This window comes from Bufo gargarizans, chromosome 2 (genome assembly GCF_014858855.1).
Source record: "Bufo gargarizans isolate SCDJY-AF-19 chromosome 2, ASM1485885v1, whole genome shotgun sequence".
Taxonomy (NCBI): Eukaryota; Metazoa; Chordata; class Amphibia; order Anura; family Bufonidae; genus Bufo; species Bufo gargarizans.
In genome coordinates this window covers 65085366-65102187 of record NC_058081.1, presented here as the reverse complement: position 1 = coordinate 65102187, position 16822 = coordinate 65085366, and the positions used below count along the sequence as shown (strand labels likewise).

General features: G+C 42.0%; 1 protein-coding gene across 1 annotated transcript in view; it reads left to right on the top strand.

Annotated features, from left to right (window-relative positions):
• Positions 1–16506, top strand: part of LOC122927335 (RAS protein activator like-3-like) — a 73390-nt gene extending 56884 nt beyond the window's left edge. Inside the window, exons 17-19 of the mRNA XM_044279074.1 lie at positions 1053–1240; positions 3730–3805; positions 16005–16506. Coding sequence (XP_044135009.1) covers positions 1053–1240; positions 3730–3805; positions 16005–16148 — 408 coding nt within the window. The 3' untranslated portion in view covers positions 16149–16506. The remainder of the gene's footprint in view (positions 1–1052; positions 1241–3729; positions 3806–16004) is intronic.
• Positions 16507–16822: the final 316 nt, after the last annotated feature.

Sequence of the window (16822 nt, the reverse complement as noted above, 5' to 3'; positions counted from 1 at the left end):
GTCTAAAGGGTCATTGTTGAAACACTCTCTACACCACGAAATGACTCGTTGGTTGCTCAAACATACCGATCATCGCCTCTTGTAAAGGTACCTTTAGATAGCTCAGTTCAGTTGACCAAAAGTTTTTTTTCCTGGCCATAAATATGCACACATAGTTCACCCAAGGGCAGATTGGCCATAGACCCTACAGGGAAATTTCCCGGTGGGCCGATGCCCCATGGGGCCACCCAAGTCCTCCTCTCTGCTGCTGACCGGGTACATAATGAGCTCTCAACAGTAATTAACGTTGTGAGAATCAGGTACTCATGTACCCGGGCAGTGACCACACAGGCCTTTCTGAATTCAATTGCTGTGGCCACATCTCATCTTCTAAGCCCCCTGCTCCATAGACAACTGGAAGATGAGGACAGAAGATGGTAGCTATTGATGGCACAGGGTGGCAGCTTTTGGGGCAGTTTATTGTGGTACACTGTGTTATTTGGTTCTGCTGAGATGGTATTTTGCACCATAGTTTTGTTGACTCTGCCTACTTGTGTTGCCCTGTCTTCTGTTAATTTGGACCTCCCTACAAAATGGGGCCACTTTTAGTTAGTTTTTTTTCCAGGGCCACTTTTAGTTCCCAGTTCGCCACGAGTTCACCCGTTTGTTTTTTTCAATGAAAATGGTGTATAAGCTCATGTCTGGCAGTGGCATGCCTCCCACGAGATTGAAGAATCTGATATGTTGAAACTCAATATGCCCAAAAGTTCTTTCTCCCAACAATTCTGGCAGACTAAAATTACTGATGCCCATCAGTGACCACAAGCTCTATTGTGAAGACTCTGCCAAACCACTCATTATACTATACTTTACCAAAGTAAGCCACTGCCAAAAGTGCAGGACTTGAAAAGCTAATATCTCTTATATGACCTTAGAAATAAAAATTACAGCCATCATATTAAAAAAAAAACAATAGAGTATACTAAAGATAACACAATGAAGAGAGATATGTCTATTTCACTTTGTATATACGGGATGTGTTGCAAAGTTAGAATAATCTTTGATCTCATTAGGAGCCAGACCTACAGGAGATGAAGGGACAAATAGCAGAAAACCAGAACAAACAAAAGGATCTGGAGGGAATGATGATCAAAATGAAGGAGAAAATGCAGGAAGCTCTAGACCAGTTGGCCAAAGTGGAGGAAATGCATAAGGCATTACAAGCCGAGATGACAAACCAGATGACACAAATGCAAAGCAGGTAAAAAACAAAAAAGGTAGACATTAAATTGGCAAAAGTACAATTCAAACATATCAATCAGAACAAAGGAGACCTCTGTTGGTCTTTAGACTGAATACATGTAGGTAGCAAAATTGGTTTTCATGTCCAGATAACGTGTCCTGCTCATCATTGAATTCAAGTTATGGAAAGCTACTAGTGTATGTAGGTTTGCATAACTCCCATTGTCAGTCAGGGCCACTCAAGCACTTCTCTTTGCCACAATCCACATATCCTCCTGAATTCAACTGCTCTGGCCCAATTCTAACCTCTTAAGCCCCCTGCTCTATATCTTAATCAGAGAGAACTGGAGGAGGACCAGGGTCGTTGCTACGGTTTCAAAAGATCCGGAACCCAACCCCAATGAATATGGCCCAGTTCTCTAAGTCGCCCTCCCTCCCCTCGCACACCGCATTTTGCTGTACTTTCTATACAGCCGCACATACCTGTCACATACAGTGCCTTCCCGGTGACGTCTCCTTTAAGTTAGATCTTTTCTGTCATCATCTTCTGCATTTGGTCCGTACAACTTCTTTCAGCCGTGCCTCTTCTCTGCAGAGTGTGACACACGGACATCTTAGCTTCCTCACATTTCTATCATCATCCCCCAACCTCGAGTTCCCACAGTGTTATCCTGCTGCTCGCTGTGCTCCCCAATACCCCCAAATACTATCCTGAAAAAAAAGCAGTGCCCCCCATAGTAATAGTGCTCCTCATAGTCCCACCAATAGTAATTCCCTTCTAGAATGCCCTCATTATTAATACAGCCCCTACAGTGCCCCCAACCGTGATAATGCTCCCCAAGAGTGCCTCCATTAGTAGAAGAGCCCTACAGCATTAATAATACCCTCACAGAGCCCCAAGTAGAAAAAAGACCCCCTATTGTGCCCCCAGTGGTAATAAAGCTATCTACAGACCCCTCAGTAGTAATAAGGCCCCCATAGTGCTCTTAGTAGAAATAAGGCGGATCTATAAGTCCCTCCTATATAGCCCCCACTAGTAATAAGACCGCCTATAATGTCCCCTGTATTTATAATACCCCTACAGTGCCCCCAGTATTTATAATGTCCCCTTGCAGTGCCCCCTGTAGTTATATTCCTCCCTCCACCATACAGTCCCATGCAAATAACATCACGCTATCTCTCCTGCCCCCTCGAAAATACAGTCCCATGTAAATAACATCACCTCCTCCCCAGCCACCTTCAACCTATAGTCCCATGTAAATAATATCACCCCTCCCCAACAGCCTCCAACATGCAATCCCATGTAAACATAACCCCCTCAACATTTAGTACCATGTAAATAACATCACTCCCCCAGCCGCCTTCAACATACAGTCTCATGTAAATAACATCACCCTCTCACACAGCCGCCATCAACTTACAGTCCTATGTAAATAACATCACTGCCTCCCCCAGCCCCCTCTGACATACAGTCCCATGTAAATAACATCACTCCCACCCACAGCTGCCTCCAACATACAGTCCCATGTAAATAACATCATCCCCTCCCACAGCTGCCTTAAACATACAATCCCATGTAAATAACATCACCCTGCCCCAGCCCCCTCCAACATTCAGTTCCATGTAAATAGCATCACTCCCTCCCACAGCTGCCATCAACATACAGTCCCATGTAAATAAAATTACTCCCTCCCCCAGCTGCCACCAACATACATTCCCATGTAAATAACATCACCCCTCCCTAGCCACCTCCAACATACAGTCCCATGTAAAATAACATACCTCCCTTCATCCCTAACATACAGTCCCATGTAAATAACATCCCTCCCTTCAGCCCTAACATACAGTCCCAGTTAAATAACCACAACTCCCAGCATTGCTCTGCCTCTCCCTTCACTCACCTCTCCTCATGTAGCAGACATCACCACAGCTTCTTCCCTCAGGTCTTCTCCTCTTCACTGCCATCCTCTCCTGCACTGGTCACATGATGGTGATATCATCACAGGTCCTTCTCAACCACTGCCTGTTTTACTTGTCACATGACCTGTGATGTCATCACAGGTTCTTCAGCTCTTCCAGTGCATTACATTCAATTGTATTGCAGTCCTGAAGATGGCAATACAGTTGTATCTAGCTGGAAGGCAGGACATTCGGGGCCTGGGACAAAACATCAGGGGCCCAGGCCCCTAGTGTTTTAACCTAGCAACGCCCCTGAGTAGGACAGCAAATTGAATCTTTTGATGGCCACCAGAGAGGGACAGATTTTGGGGCAATATATTGTACTGCACTGTAAATTTCCTGTCCACCCCAGATGAGATCCATCAATACTAGACTATATTGAGGGTGCCAGTCCCAGATCTTAGACACCTACCAATGTGACCCATATTTAAAGCACTTCATACGGGCCACCAACTAAAACTTCCATTTGAACATACTGTGAATTGCTCTGCACAAGAGCAAATTATTTCCAAATTTTTTATAATTTTGTATATATTTTTTTTAAATCAGGATGGATTCTTTACAGAAGGAATGTGCCGAAGAGAAGATACAAAGAGAGAAGAATGAAGAAAAGATTGCAATACTGGTGAGGTCTCATAAAATGAAAGTGGCATTGAGCCACTAGCATGTTAACACCTTCAGAACCAGTTCAATTAGCATCTTAGTTTCCTCCCTTCCTCTAGAGAGCTATAACTTTTTAACTTTTCCGTTCATTCGAGGGCTTGTTTTTTGCGGGACAAAGTGTATTATTTAATGGCACCATTTAATTTACCATATTGAAAAAACTTATTTACCATACTGAACTACAGGAAAAAAAACTTCTTGTGCGGTAAAATTGAAAAAAATTCTGCCATTGTTTTTAGGATTTTGCCTTTATGATACTCACCGTGTGCTAAAAATGACATAGCAACCTTACAGTATTTTTCAGGTCAGTATGATTATGGCCATTCAAAATTTATATAGTTTTTATTATGTTTTATTACGTTTTGAAAAAGAAAGACCTTTGTGGAAAAAAACTATATTTTTTTTCACTGCTATTTTTTACAACCTTAAAGGGGTATTTGTTAATGATTTAACAGTGATCATTTTTCTAAATATATTTAATTAACAAATTCCCACCCCTTAGAAGAAAATAAACCTATACTTACCAGACTGTTGTCTTCCGTCTCCCCTGGTTACAGCCACCGCTCTTCTCAGGAATCGCGGTGGCCGCGCGTGCGCAGACATCTTATTTTCTTCTCCCGGCCGGCCGCGCGCTGTACTGAACGCGCACGCCGAGGCCACGCATGCGCTATGGTGATTTCTTCCTGGCCAGTATAGTATACTTGCCAGGAAGAAGTCACCACGGCGCATGCGCGGCCTCGGCGTGCGCGTTCAGTCCAGCGCGCGGCCCGGCCGGGAGAAGACTTCAATCAAGATGGAGCCCGCCCCCTGCCGAGTGCCGAAACCAGGAAGTGGACAGCGTGCCGGGAGCAGATAAGTATTAAACGGCGTGTTGAGAATACCCCTTTATATTTCCCTCTACGGAGCTATTTAAAGGCTTAATTTTTGCAGGACGAGCTGTAATTTTTTTAAGTACAATTTTGGGGGACATACTACTTTTTTTTATCGCTTTTTATTAAATTTCCTTCAGTGGTCGAGGTGACCAAAAAAGCAGATTCTCCATTTTCATTTTTTATTCCATTATGACGTTTACCATGCAGGCTAAGTACTTTTATATTTTAATAGTTCTGACATTTTTGGATGTGGAGATACCAATTTTATTATTTTTATGTGTAAAATAGGTAAAGGGGAGTGATTTTAATTCTGAATTTTTTATATATTTAAAACTTTTTTTTTTTTTACTGCTTGAAGTAGTCATCTGAGATATTGATGGCCTATACTCAGTATGGTGGGTGTCAGACTGCTGGCATCCCGCCAACCAGCTGTTTGAACAGGCACTGAGTCCTCTTCTTAGGCCAGTGATGTCACATTCATTGGTCACATGGCCTGGGCTCAGCTCAGTCCAATTCAAGTGAATGGGCTTGATATGCAGTACCAAGCACAGCCACTATTCAATGAACGCTGCTGTGCTTTGTAAGCTGTGAGGAGGCCATGGGCCTCTTCAAACAGCTGATCAGTGGGGGTGCTGGTTTAGGTCATCAGTATAAAAATTCCAGACAACACCTCTTAAAGGCTATTTACATGCACCTTTGGGGAATTTTTTTTTATTATTGCATTGTACTCATTTTGAGTTAAAAATCCATTTTTTTTTTTAAATTGGTCTTTATTAAAAATGTTTAACCACTGTCTTTGTGGAGCCTTGGGTTTCTCTAATAGCAGGATCTGAATTTTCTCTCTGTTCCATCAGGTAGCTCAGCTGATGGGCTCCTTATTTGTGATCTCTGACCTTATAAACACTCATTATAGCTCAATCCTTATCCTACTGATAAGAATGTGGCTTAAATAAGTGTTTATGACCTTTTAGTAATTTAGTGATACGTTTTATTAGATGACTGGCACAAAATGAAAGTAAAAAGTACCTAGACAAACAGTTAACCCTTTGTGACAGAAGGACTCAATATTTTTAATAAAGACCAATTGAAAAAAATATATTTTTATCCCATAATGAGTAAAATGCAATCATAAAAAGATTGCCCCCGAAGGTGTACATAGCCTTTAACAGGTTGTTCGCTCTGGCAGGCCTTGGGAGCCTTCACAAGTCCCAAGACTGCTATAGCAACCAGTCAGAAGCCTTGCGATTTCACCACAGTGGGTCCGATTGGATGTCAGAGGGAGCCTCTGGTTGCTATTCCAGATCATTCCTGATCCTGGTCAGTGTGCGTGGGTGTCTGCTGTATATCACTGCTGGCATCCTCCGTGTAGCAGCGGGCTCAGCTCATGAGACTGCTCCTTACACCCCTTGAACACCGTGAACTATACAGTTACGTCAAGGTGGGCATAGGGGTTCAACACAGGAGTTTGCATAGGGGGGAACAGACCCTATATCATAAAAAAAAATATTTAGCACTACCCTGTGCTGGTTGATGCCAGCACTGAATAGTGATTGATATCCTATCATGATACATGGGTTTATCCCTACATCCCATCCGGTGTTGGACTGGATAGTGGTATGCCTATTAAAGGAATTGTTCACTTTGTACAATCCTTAATTGTTAGTAGGGTCCTTCGACAAAAAACTGATTACAAAGTGCCCCTTATCCCTGGGCAATCAGTTGTAATCTGTAGGAAAACCCTGAAGCAGGGGTGTAACTACCATAGCAGCAGACCATGCAACCGCTATGGGGTCCAGGGCAAGAGGGGGCCCAGTCTTAGTTGGGATCATCTCCTCTTCTACTGAGGATGAAAACTTGGTCAGGACTCTACCCTCTAAGGAACAACTTTTATCAAATGAGGCAGTGCAAAAGTGGCCCAAGGGTCATTGAAAAGGGTTTAGGTGGAAACCCTTCTGTCCTGTCTAGGGGGCCTGGTTTGATCCTTGCTGCTATGGGGCCCTTACTACTCTATATGCCACTGCCCTGAAGGAGGTGCTTCTATTTCTCTGTAGCAGCCCCTTGTGGTGAAAGCATTACACAGGTGCCCATTGAAATCGTTGGGTTGCCTGGGTAATGCAGGACAGGACAGGTCCTCAAGAGCAAAAGACGCTCTGGAGGACCTGGCCAAAGTGGCTTCAATACTGAAGTTACCGTACTTATATTATATCATAAGGTTGAGTCCACACTGAGATCTTTTCGGACCAGGTGTCATTTTTACTCTATCCATTGCAAACACTAAAATCCATGGTAAAATGTGCAACATAATTCATATAGTGAATATTAGAAAATCTGCATCATGCTCTCAAAAGAGAAGATTTACTTTCTCCTTTTCATATAGCCCAGTTTCGGAAGCGAATAAAACTTTAATTAGAAAAAATTGGCACATGATAAACAGTGACCCTATATATACAAAGTGCACCCTCAACCACTCATCACATTCAGGCTCACTAAAAATCTGCGTGACTGTTTGGTGAGTGGTCGAAATATAGGATTCAGGAGTAAAAGGAAAAAAGAGATGCGGACAGTGTTGCTTGTGTGACAGACTAAGGCCTCTTTCAGAGGGGCGAGATTTCCGCGCCGGTGCAATGCGTGAGGTGAACGCATAGCACCCGCACTGAATCCGGACCCATTCCATTCTATGGGGCTGTGCACATGAGCGGTGATTTTCACACATCACTTGTGCGTTGCGTGAAAATCGCAGCATGCTCTATTTTGTGCAATTTTCACGCAACGCAGGCCCCATAAAAGTGAATAGGGGTGCGTGAAAATCGCAAGCATCCGCAAGCAAGTGCGGATGTGGTGCGATTTTCACGCACGGTTGCTAAGAGACGATCGGGATGGGGACCCGATCATTATTATTTTCTTTTTTAAACTCGTTTTATTGAAGTTTAACAACAGGCATGAATCATGACACCATGAAGCAGTCACAGCCCACGCAGGGGAGTCACTAGCTTCACAGCAAATTATATAAGGACATGTCACAGAGAGGCGAGTACCCACACAGCAATCCACCATATGGAATCAACAGACAGGTTGAAGCTATAACATAATATTCAAACACCAATTACAGCCGTACAAAACAACAATCAGCGGGGAATTATCCTCGAGGTTCCTCCATCACAGAGTGTAGATGCGTAGGATGTAAGGACTGAGTAGAGGAGCACTACTTTCCCCATACCTTTTGGAATTTCTGTGGGCACTTCCTATGGGTGTAAACCACTTTGATCATTATTATTTTTCCCTTATAACATGGCTATAAGGGAAAATAATAGCATTCTTAACACAGAATACTTAGTAAAATAGGGCTGGAGGGGTTAAAAAATTAATAAATAATAATTTAACCCACCTCATCCACTTGTTCGCGCAGCCCGGCTTCTCTTCTGTCTTCTTCTTTGCTGATCTGTGAGGAAAAGGACCTGTGGTGACGTCACTGCGCAGTGACGTTACCACAGCTCCTTTACCCAGGTTCTGAAGAAAGAAGAAAGAAGAGAAGCCGGGCTACGTGAACAAGTGGATTAAGGTGAGTTAAATTTTTTTATGTTTTAATTTTTTTTTTAACCCCTCCAGCCCTATTGTACTAAGCATTCTGTATTAAGAATGCTATTATTTTCCCTTATAACCATGTTATGACGGAAAATAATTACATTTACACAACCTTGAACCCAAATCTGAACTTCAGTGAAGAAGTTCAGGTCTGGGTACCACATTCAGTTTTTTATCACGTGAGTGAAAAACGCATTGCACCCACGCAATAAAAATTGAACAACGGAACGCAATCGCAGTCAAAACTGACTGAAATTGCGTACCTACTCACGCAGGGGTTTGCCGCAATGCAGCCGGGACGCATTCGGCCCAAATCCGTGATGCCCGTGTGAAAGAGGCCTAATGCGTTGGTGCTTCTGCAATTTGGGTGGTTAATGGATTCATGATTTGAGTGGTCATGAATTCATGATTAGGAGCGTGATGAGTATGTAAATCGCATTATGTGGTCTATGCGATAGTCTGCAATCGCGCTTTTTTTACATTGGTAAGACTATTCGTCCTATGCAGGTTAGGTATGGTGAACATGTAAAATCTGTACATTCAGGGTCTGGAGCACCCAGACTAGTCTCACATATGCAGTCTGTATATAACGGTGATACTAGACAGATGCGATCTATTGGGTTATTACATGTTGCTCTTTTGACAACCTGGGTAGACAGACATTGGGAACTATTCAGAAAGGAAGCTGAAATAATTATGGGACCTTTGGGTCTAAATGACAAGAATTTAAATAATTGGGCGTAAAGAAGCTGTAAAGATATATATGAGAAAGCACACCATAGGGTAGTAGGTTCCAGATTAAAGTACTGGTGGATAAAACGAAAAATGGAGGCTCACCTTAGGTAGTTCTGCTAAGCATAGGCACAACACTATTGTAGACTTTTTATGAACAGTTGTCCAGTCGCCGGGTATGCAGCCGAAGCGTTTGATTCTTCAAGAAGAGAAGCCTAGTCTAATACCAATATAGTAGGACCGCAAATTAGGCGCAAGATCACCGGTCAGGACAGATGTAGATATAGTATATCTTTCTTCTTTATTGGAAATTGCTCATCAAATAAAACAACGCGTTTCAGGGGTACTTAGGCCCCCTTCATAAGGTTAAGAAGGAGCATATAGATGTATACAATATTACATATACTTATACCTAAAAAACCACAACATAAAACCGCACCTGTGAGTGGTTCTAGGGAAGGAGACACTCCCAGGGTGTTCCCATATTTGCATAATTTGTGACCAACTCATACATCATAAAATCTCATAAATATAAGAGCATGATACATTCATCCATCTTTTATTGATGAAACCACCTAAATGTTTTTAATACAGGTCACGTGATCGCAATCCCGGCAACCACGTTGTCACGAACTATGGATCCGATCGCTCCGGATCTCACAGCTCTGACGTAGTGGTCTGTGACGGAGTCTGCGCACACACAGAGACCTCACGTGACCGGGGTATTACAATTCGGCTAACACCCCCCACTACACTTCGGTAACTGCCACCACGTGGGTTCCCGGTCCACGAGCCGACTATCCGGGTCATTCACTATCACACAGATCAGTGGATGAACCGGATATCACTTACTGACCAACCGCAGTCAATCACCCCCAGCTACAATTCCTAAATGCAATTTAACTAACTACCTGGTAACGTCTCTTCAAAGGCAAGGTACGTTGTTCAGCAGCTTAGAATATGGAAGACTTGGCTATTTAGATTTTATAATCTTTAATAAGCGGTAAAAAGCAGTGCAGACAAATCTAATGAAAATGACTATAAATCTACAGAATAATGATAACAATATAAATAATCACGACAGTTCAAATGAAAGGGAAAAAGATGAAAGAATACTTAGTTTCTCTGGAGGGTTTCAGATGGTCGTTCATATGTCCTTTTTGAATCCTTGCAAACCCCTTTTCAGTATGTATCAGGGGAGACCCTCAAAGTTCTTCTGATACAGGGATATGCCGTCAATGTCCAATTAAGTGTCTGGTGATGTTCCATGGGTCTCAGTCCTCTGTCCTTGTGCATGGGTTTTTATTAACTCTCCCATGGGCAGGAGACTTACTCCTGTCCGCCAATGGCAGCAGAGTGACTGTGAAGCCTAGGGAATGGCCTCCAAGTGTTTTATGACCCCATCAAAGTTCAGTTCCTACAATGAGGATTATACTTAAGCTCGTATCTCCCTGATACATCGGCATATTTTTATACAGAATACATATTTGCGATCCTTATTTATTTACCTACAGAATGAGACCACACACGGTAATGCTGGGACCTGTAGTTCTTCTACCACCCATAGGTCAGCTACAGAATCACATCCTCTAGTCATATTTGATACCCAATTAACCACAATACTCTGTAGAGCCTGGATCTGGTGTCAGAAAGGGCATAAGTTGATTCATAAATGAAATATGAAAGTGGACTGGTTTTATGCCCAGAGCTAATTAAGGGCTATCAGCTCTCCTCAAACCAGACCTGGAAATTAATGACGTCACGCTCCAGCCAGGCTTGACAGCGAGCTGATCTTATCTTACCGGACAGGATGAGCTGGGCCTGGTGTAGCTTTTATGACCTTTTATTGCTGGCCTTACAGAGTAGTGGTAATAAAAGTGTCCATCTATATCATAGGCGACCCAGGCTTCAGAAAGATGAGAGTTCACAGCTTTTTACATAGGCCAGAAGCATATAAGATGGCTACCCAAAGGAATTATGTATGTATGCCGGCACGTGACCTTTCTTGTTGGTGTAGCGTGGCTTGCGGGAGGCAGGGCGAGAGGAGCACGTGATTAGTTAGTCACGTGGTTGCCCCTCCTTTTCGTTGTTATGGAGAGAATGTACAACAACTTGGGCCCGGATGCGCTCCTTGCCGGGAGGGTCACGTGATCGCTTTAGTCGCGATCACCTGACAACAACACAGAGTATTATTAGAAATAAGAAGTGATACCAGGAAATGGCTCTCCCCAAGATATAGCCCCATGAATTGGGGATAAAATGTACTGCAGATTTCCTAGCCAAGGATGAGTCTATGCCAACGCAGCAAATAGAGTTTATCACTAATAGTATTGAATTTATATTGACACACAATACATTCAAATTCCAGGACCAGATCTATAGACAGGTACGGGGTACCGCTATGGGGACGAGATTCACGCCCAGTTTTGCTAAATTATTTATGGTTACATTTAAGGAGAGTTACATATACCAAACCAAATACTGGATGGACAATATCATCTTTTTTAAGAGGTACATCGATGTTCTTTTGTAGATTGATGAATTCATATCACATTTAAATAACAATGAGTGGGGAGTTTCTTTTACGGGGTCCCACCACAATATTAAAACAGAATATCTTGATTTAGAACTTTTCATACAAGGGGGCGAAATCTTGACTCGCACTTTTTTTTTTTTTAAGTAGACAGCAACATCTCGACTATAAAAGTACACATTATAAAAAAGGGAAACAGAACATTCCATTTAGCCAATTCAAGAGAATTAGACGGAACAGCAAAGTGAAGTCCTTCACCCAAAGTTCAGAGAAAAGGGATATCCTAATAAGATCATCACCCAAGCGAAAAAACGAGCAGCGGGACTTGCACAACTTGAGTGCCTGCTGCCCAAATCCAGAACAACTCCTAAAGAGACTATGCAATCACTGAATTCTATTACGACTTACAATCAGAACCACAGTTTGGTGAAATCGATCCTAAATAAACATTGGTACCTACTAAAAAAAGACCCCACTTTAAGCCAAATCATTCCAATAGCACCCCACCTTCCCTATAGAAGGGCCCACACCCTTGAGAATATTTTAGCCCCGAGTGAAATAAAAAGTGCTTTCAAAATGAACGAACATACGGGTACCCTACATAAACAAGGCAGTAAAAAATGTGGACAATCTAGATGCCTGTGCTGTGAAACTATCTGCCAAACAACTATTTTTACAAACAAAAGAGATGGTGAAACGTTCTCAATATCCGATTCCCTGGATTGCAATTCCACATACGTGATCTACGTGTTAGAATGCCCATGTGGCCTACAATACGTTGGGAGCAGTATTCAAACATTACGCAATAGGCTTATTAAACATAGGTCAAACATAAAAAAGAAATTTCAAAAACATAGTGTTTCCACACACAGTGCAAACCTTAATGGGGGTAGTTTTTTAGGTTTCAAAATTGCCCCCATTGAATACATACTAATATATCAGCGCAAGAGATGTACTGGATGTACTGGATTTATAAACTGAATAGTCTTAACCGATACGGTCTAAATTAAGCATTCGAGATCAATCTCTGAATCCCTCCAAATGTAATATATCTTATCTACTAAGCCTTTACTGTTTTACTTTTATTATGTGAAACGCCCCCCCCCCCTTTTTCTATGTCTAATGTTTTATTGCATATATCACCTTGCATTAAAAATTAGGCCATTATGGCCATTAAGAATTTCATTTTTATTATATTATTATTTATTTTTATTTTATTATTTTTTTATTTTGATCACGCTATACCAATTTTTTATTTTTTTATCTTCATTTTGATCACGCTACAACAGAATCTCCCCTTACTGCTATAACAGTATTTACCTTTATCAGAAACCCTTTTCAAAAATAGTAAAAAAATTTTTTAAAAACAATCATTTATTTCAATTACCATCTTCTACACATAGTCCTTTTGCTTTCTATATTTTTAATATACATTTTATCAAGCTTACAAATATGCATTTTATCAGCATAGCCCAATTTTTTCTAAGCATACTAAATAATATACAGGGGATCCTTTATATGGGCCATTTCCTGGTATCACTTCTTATTTCTAATAATACTCTGTGTTGTTGTCCCTACCCGACACTGCATCGTCGATCACCATGACAACAAGTCAGGTGATCGAGCTGTAGTGTCATTAAAAGATGGATGAATGTATTATGCTCTTATATTTATGAGATTTTATGATGTATGAGTTGGTCAGAAATTATGCAAATATGGGAACACCCTGGGGGTGTCTCCTCCCCTAGAACCGCCCACAGGTGCAGTTTTCTGGCGTTTTTTTTAGGTATAAATATATGTAATATTGTATACATCTATATGCTCCTTCCTAACCTGATGAAGGGGGCCTAAGTACCCCTGAAACGCATTGTTTTATTTGATGAGCAATTTCCATTAAAGAAGAAAGATATATTATATCTACATCTGTCCTGAACGGTGATCTTGCGCCTAAATTGCTGTCCTACTATATTGCTGTTAAATGACAAGAATGACATGCGTGTCTTTTTGGACTGAACTAGGACAATAGTTATCTACGTATTATAACTATGAGACTTTTTTTTTTTCATGCATTTTATATGGATTTTATACTACTGCTCTAGCCTATGTTTGTAATTATGTTGTAATTGGCATGGGGTTAAAAAGGGAGGTACATGATTCACTGTGTAGGCCAGACGAAGTGCGATGTAGCACAAAATGGCCATCGCCTCTTTAGCCATATCCTATGTACCAGCTTTGAATAAAGTATAATTGCATTGGATGGTGAGTACCACAAATTCTTTTTTGCTGTTTTATATTGTGGATGACCTACCATGTACCGATACAGCCTTGGCCATCGCATGGAGTAATGGCACAAGGTTTTTTTGCAGTAGTACTCCCAGTCCTTCTGTCTTACATGCCCTCAATTCTGCGCTGAGTTTCTCCAAAACGTGGATGGGGTTGTAAAACCCCAAGACATGTATTATACTGTAAATTGCTGTGGATTTTTAGGGCAGAATCAATATTACAAATCACTGAAGAAAGTGCACCAAACGGATATACCACTGACTATACTAGCTGGTCATACAAGCAGATGTTAAAAGCTGAGACTTTTGCCAATATATTCCTGTCAGGAAGATATCGGAGCCCAACATGCACCACGTCACGGTTCTCAGCATGGCAAGGGGTCCTACCACTGCGCTAACTATGGTGTGAACACGGTCTGAAGGTGATGAAATCCAGCTCACAGCCAAGCTTCCACACAACCGCATAGCAGGACAGCTAATGCAATGTGAACAAAGCAAGACCGTAAGCCACACCCATATCAGATCATGTGATGGAGGCTACCAGGTGCAAAAGAATGTTCAATTGCCAGATGAAGGCACATTCAATACTTATAGAACAAAATCACAGACATATAGTGGCCAATATGGGGGAACTGCCCAAACACCAAACACTGTAGCGTGTTTATCATTGGGCGAGCAGTCCCACCGCATGTGAACCACTAAAATACCGTGGCAAGTATGGGGGAGCTGCTCAAACCCCAAACACTGTGGCGTGTTTCTCATTGGGGGAGCAGTCCCACCGCATGTGGACTGCAGCAAACGACCATCCCGAGCAATTATGCGTACAAAGGAGGACGCCCGCGCGGTCCACATGCACCACAACAGCATCCTACACAGACCGGAGCATTGTGTGGATGACAATACAATTATACAAATCACTGAAGAAAGTGCACCAAACGGATATACCACTGACTATACTAGCTGGTCATACAAGCAGATGTTAAAAGCTGAGACTTTTGCCAATATATTCCTGTCAGGAAGATATCGGAGCCCAACATGCACCACGTCACGGTTCTCAGCATGGCAAGGGGTCCTACCACTGCGCTAACTATGGTGTGAACACGGTCTGAAGGTGATGAAATCCAGCTCACAGCCAAGCTTCCACACAACCGCATAGCAGGACAGCTAATGCAATGTGAACAAAGCAAGACCGTAAGCCACACCCATATCAGATCATGTGATGGAGGCTACCAGGTGCAAAAGAATGTTCAATAGCCAGATGAAGGCACATTCAATACTTATAGAACAAAATCACAGACATATAGTGGCCAATATGGGGGAACTGCCCAAACACCAAACACTGTAGCGTGTTTATCATTGGGCGAGCAGTCCCACCGCATGTGAACCACTAAAATACCGTGGCAAGTATGGGGGAGCTGCTCAAACCCCAAACACTGTGGCGTGTTTCTCATTGGGGGAGCAGTCCCACCGCATGTGGACTGCAGCAAACGACCATCCCGAGCAATTATGCGTACAAAGGAGGACGCCCGCGCGGTCCACATGCACCACAACAGCATCCTACACAGACCGGAGCATTGTGTGGATGACAATACAATTATACAAATCACTGAAGAAAGTGCACCAAACGGATATACCACTGACTATACTAGCTGGTCATACAAGCAGATGTTAAAAGCTGAGACTTTTGCCAATATATTCCTGTCAGGAAGATATCGGAGCCCAACATGCACCACGTCAATATTGACAATCCTTATCATGTGAATTCATCCTATCTTTCATGAGAATATTATTGTTAACTGGTTGTTTCTGCTAGTACTATCTGCATCAGGGTTCATACACTTGAAAAGGCCACATGCACATACCCTAAAGGTCAGTATTATGAACCCCTAAGTTATAGACCCCTAGGTTCTTCATGTGCCTCTCAATGGTTAGCCATTTTTCTCTACCCAACATTCCCTCCATTATATGGCATGTAAAGAAGCATGCCACAATTTTATAGAATCTATGAGACAAACCTCCATACCGTATCCCTAAATCTGAGGTAAGTATGAGATCATGGCAGATTCTGTGCAGGTTCCTTAGGGTCTTTTGTCCTGATAACTGTCTATATTATTCATACTGTCCGAGTAAGAGAAATCATTGCTGTTATTACTCTTGTAGGAGAGACGTCTGTCAACTCTAGAGAAGGCATCCAGAAACGCCAAACAAGATCACAATGAGCATAAGCATAGCACAGAAAATGCCTTAGAGGACACCTCCATAACTAATGATATGGATGGAATTGGAAGTTCTGACACTGACTAGTCCGCTCACCTATTTAGGGTTTGCCATCTTGACACAAATGGTTCAGTGTTTTCGTTCAAGTCAAGTTCAAGTTGCCTTTTGTACAGCGCATATCAGAAAAGATCAAGTTTGTGAGCAAAATGTCAACGGTATTTATAATATATAGTCATATATAACCATTCAAAAGACTATAAGAGATGGAAGGTAAATAAATTACACGGAGTTGGGATCTTAAAATGACAATTCACTCATCTTTACTGTGATCTGTAGCCTTGTCTGGGCTTCTATAGATGGGTTGCAGATCTGTCTTTTAAGCATGAAAGATTTTTCAACTACAGCAACCAGCAGAAAACAATTTATAAATCAACTTTTCAACAGATATTTGTCTTTGGTGGCATCTGTCATACTTAAACGTGTCTCAAATAAGTGTTGGTTGTCTGCAGAAAATGGTCTAAATCGGCCTTCAGATCAAAATCTTTAGTGTATGGCTTAATTCATTGTCGCCCACCCTTGTCTCTCAATACTCAAATAAAATGCATCCTGTATGACTTCATGCACTCTTATGTTGAACAAACACAAGATTGATTTAGATGAAGATCTGAGGAGAAGATCAGTGTTCAGCATTGCAGGACTGTCGAACCTTGGGCCCCCTAAAGGAAATGATTCATAGACCACCTTTCGATCTATACAGAACT